Source organism: Tenrec ecaudatus, chromosome 2, assembly GCF_050624435.1.
Source record: "Tenrec ecaudatus isolate mTenEca1 chromosome 2, mTenEca1.hap1, whole genome shotgun sequence".
NCBI classification, from domain to species: Eukaryota; Metazoa; Chordata; class Mammalia; order Afrosoricida; family Tenrecidae; genus Tenrec; species Tenrec ecaudatus.
The window spans coordinates 252,230,833-252,232,602 of NC_134531.1; the positions used below are offsets into that span (position 1 = coordinate 252,230,833).

The 1,770-nt window shown below is 45.6% G+C and overlaps 1 protein-coding gene across 1 annotated transcript; it reads left to right on the forward strand.

Annotated features, from left to right (window-relative positions):
- The first annotated feature begins 232 nt into the window (after positions 1–232).
- LOC142441428 (oligosaccharyltransferase complex subunit OSTC-like) lies at positions 233–976 on the forward strand. Its single transcript, XM_075543414.1, has one exon. It carries the CDS (start codon positions 233–235, stop codon positions 680–682), a length of 450 nt encoding a protein of 149 aa, XP_075399529.1. The 3' UTR covers positions 683–976.
- The last annotated feature ends 794 nt before the right edge of the window (positions 977–1,770 follow it).

Sequence of the window (1,770 nt, forward strand, 5' to 3'; positions counted from 1 at the left end):
TAAAACAAGGACAAGTTCAAAATGGGTCAGCGGGAACCGATCACAGGATCACTGCATAACACCCCACCCAGAGGGGAAGAACAACAGAAACATGGGCAAAGGGAGACAGCAGACAGTGTACGATATGAAAACAATATTATCAGGTGGGAGGGAATAAAGGAGCTGATACTAAGGGCTCAATCAGAAAGTAAATGTTTAGAAAATGATGGTGGAGGTCCCTCCCGCCACCAACATGGAGACCTTGTACCAAGTCCCGTTCTTGGTGCTCGAATGCCCCAACCTGAAGCTGAAGAAGCCGCCGTGGGTGCACATGCCGTCGGCCATGACGGTGTACGCCCTCGTGGTGGTGTCTTACTTTCTCATCACCGGAGGAATAATTTACGATGTCATTGTGGAACCTCCAAGTGTTGGCTCTATGACTGATGAACACGGGCATCAGAGGCCAGTAGCCTTCTTGGCCTACAAAGTCAATGGACAATATATTATGGAAGGACTCGCATCCAGCTTCCTGTTTACAATGGGGGGCTTTGGCTTCATAATCCTGGACCGATCCAATGCACCCAACATTCCAAAACTCAATAGATTCCTTCTTCTCTTCATTGGATTCGTCTGTGTCCTGTTGAGTTTTTTTATGGCTAGAGTATTCATGAGGATGAAGCTGCCGGGCTACCTGATGGGGTAGAGGACGTTTGAAGGAGAACTCGGTGGAAGCTGGATTTGGCCCCGTGAATGAAGTTGTCAAGGGTGTGTGTGCCGATCCCCGACGAGGAAAGGATGAGCAGCAGCAGGGAAAGGAGAACGAGAGCAGTCCCAGGAGAGTGGGGCTGGAATTTCCTCTCGGGACTGTCAGAGACAAGCTCATCTCAGTGTTCTAACCCTTCCTCTCTGCTGACTGAGACTGACGCACCACCAATGTTTAATGGCATTTTCTCTTTAGAGTTTCATTTCTTAAAGAAAATATACTCTATTTCTCCAACTAGAAAAAAGAAAAGAAAATGATGGTGGCAACATATGTACAAATACGTTTGGTACAATTGATGTATGGAATGCTCCAAGAGCTGTAAGATCCCCAAATAAAAAAGATCACTTTAAAAAGAGGGAAAACAAATGGTAAGATGTCAAATTGAAAGCAAACTGTAGCTGCAGTCATCCACTTTCCCAGACAGGGTGGGTCCCCACTCCACACCCCCTCAGTCACAATGATATGATTTTTTGTTCTTCGATTATGCACCTATTTTATCTTCCGCAATTGTGTTGGGAAGGTGAGCATCACAGAATGGCAGGTTATTAGTGTTTTTATGTTGAGGGAGGACTTAAGTAGAGGCCCAAGGTCCATCTGCTTCCTTAATACTTAACACATAAATATATGCACATAGGCCTATATCCCTTATTAGATATTAATATATTCACATATGTATATGCCTATATTTATACCGCTATAAATGTCTTTTGCCTCCTACTTCTTTCCTCTATTCCATTTTACTTTCCTCCGGTCCCATTATCATGTCTGACCTTCATTCGCTCTCAGTAATTCCTTTCGGCTACATTGCCCTTGATCAAACCTCACCAGGCATTCTATGCCCTCCTCGCAATCAATTTTTGATCTCTCCTTGTTCCCTTCTCCCTGGGTTTGTTAGCAGAGCATGTAAAGCCTAGTCTGATCTCACTGACTCCATCCTGCCCCTTGCGAGCCTGTTATTCCACGTCACTCCCGGTCAGGGGCAGTGCCTGAGACCTCCTCTCAGCTGGTGGAGGCCCACTCCTTTGTTT

Coding starts and splice junctions, on each gene's coding strand:
- LOC142441428 (XM_075543414.1), top strand. CDS start 233: ATGGAGACCTTGTACCAAGTCCCGTTCTTGGTGCTCGAATGCCCCAAC.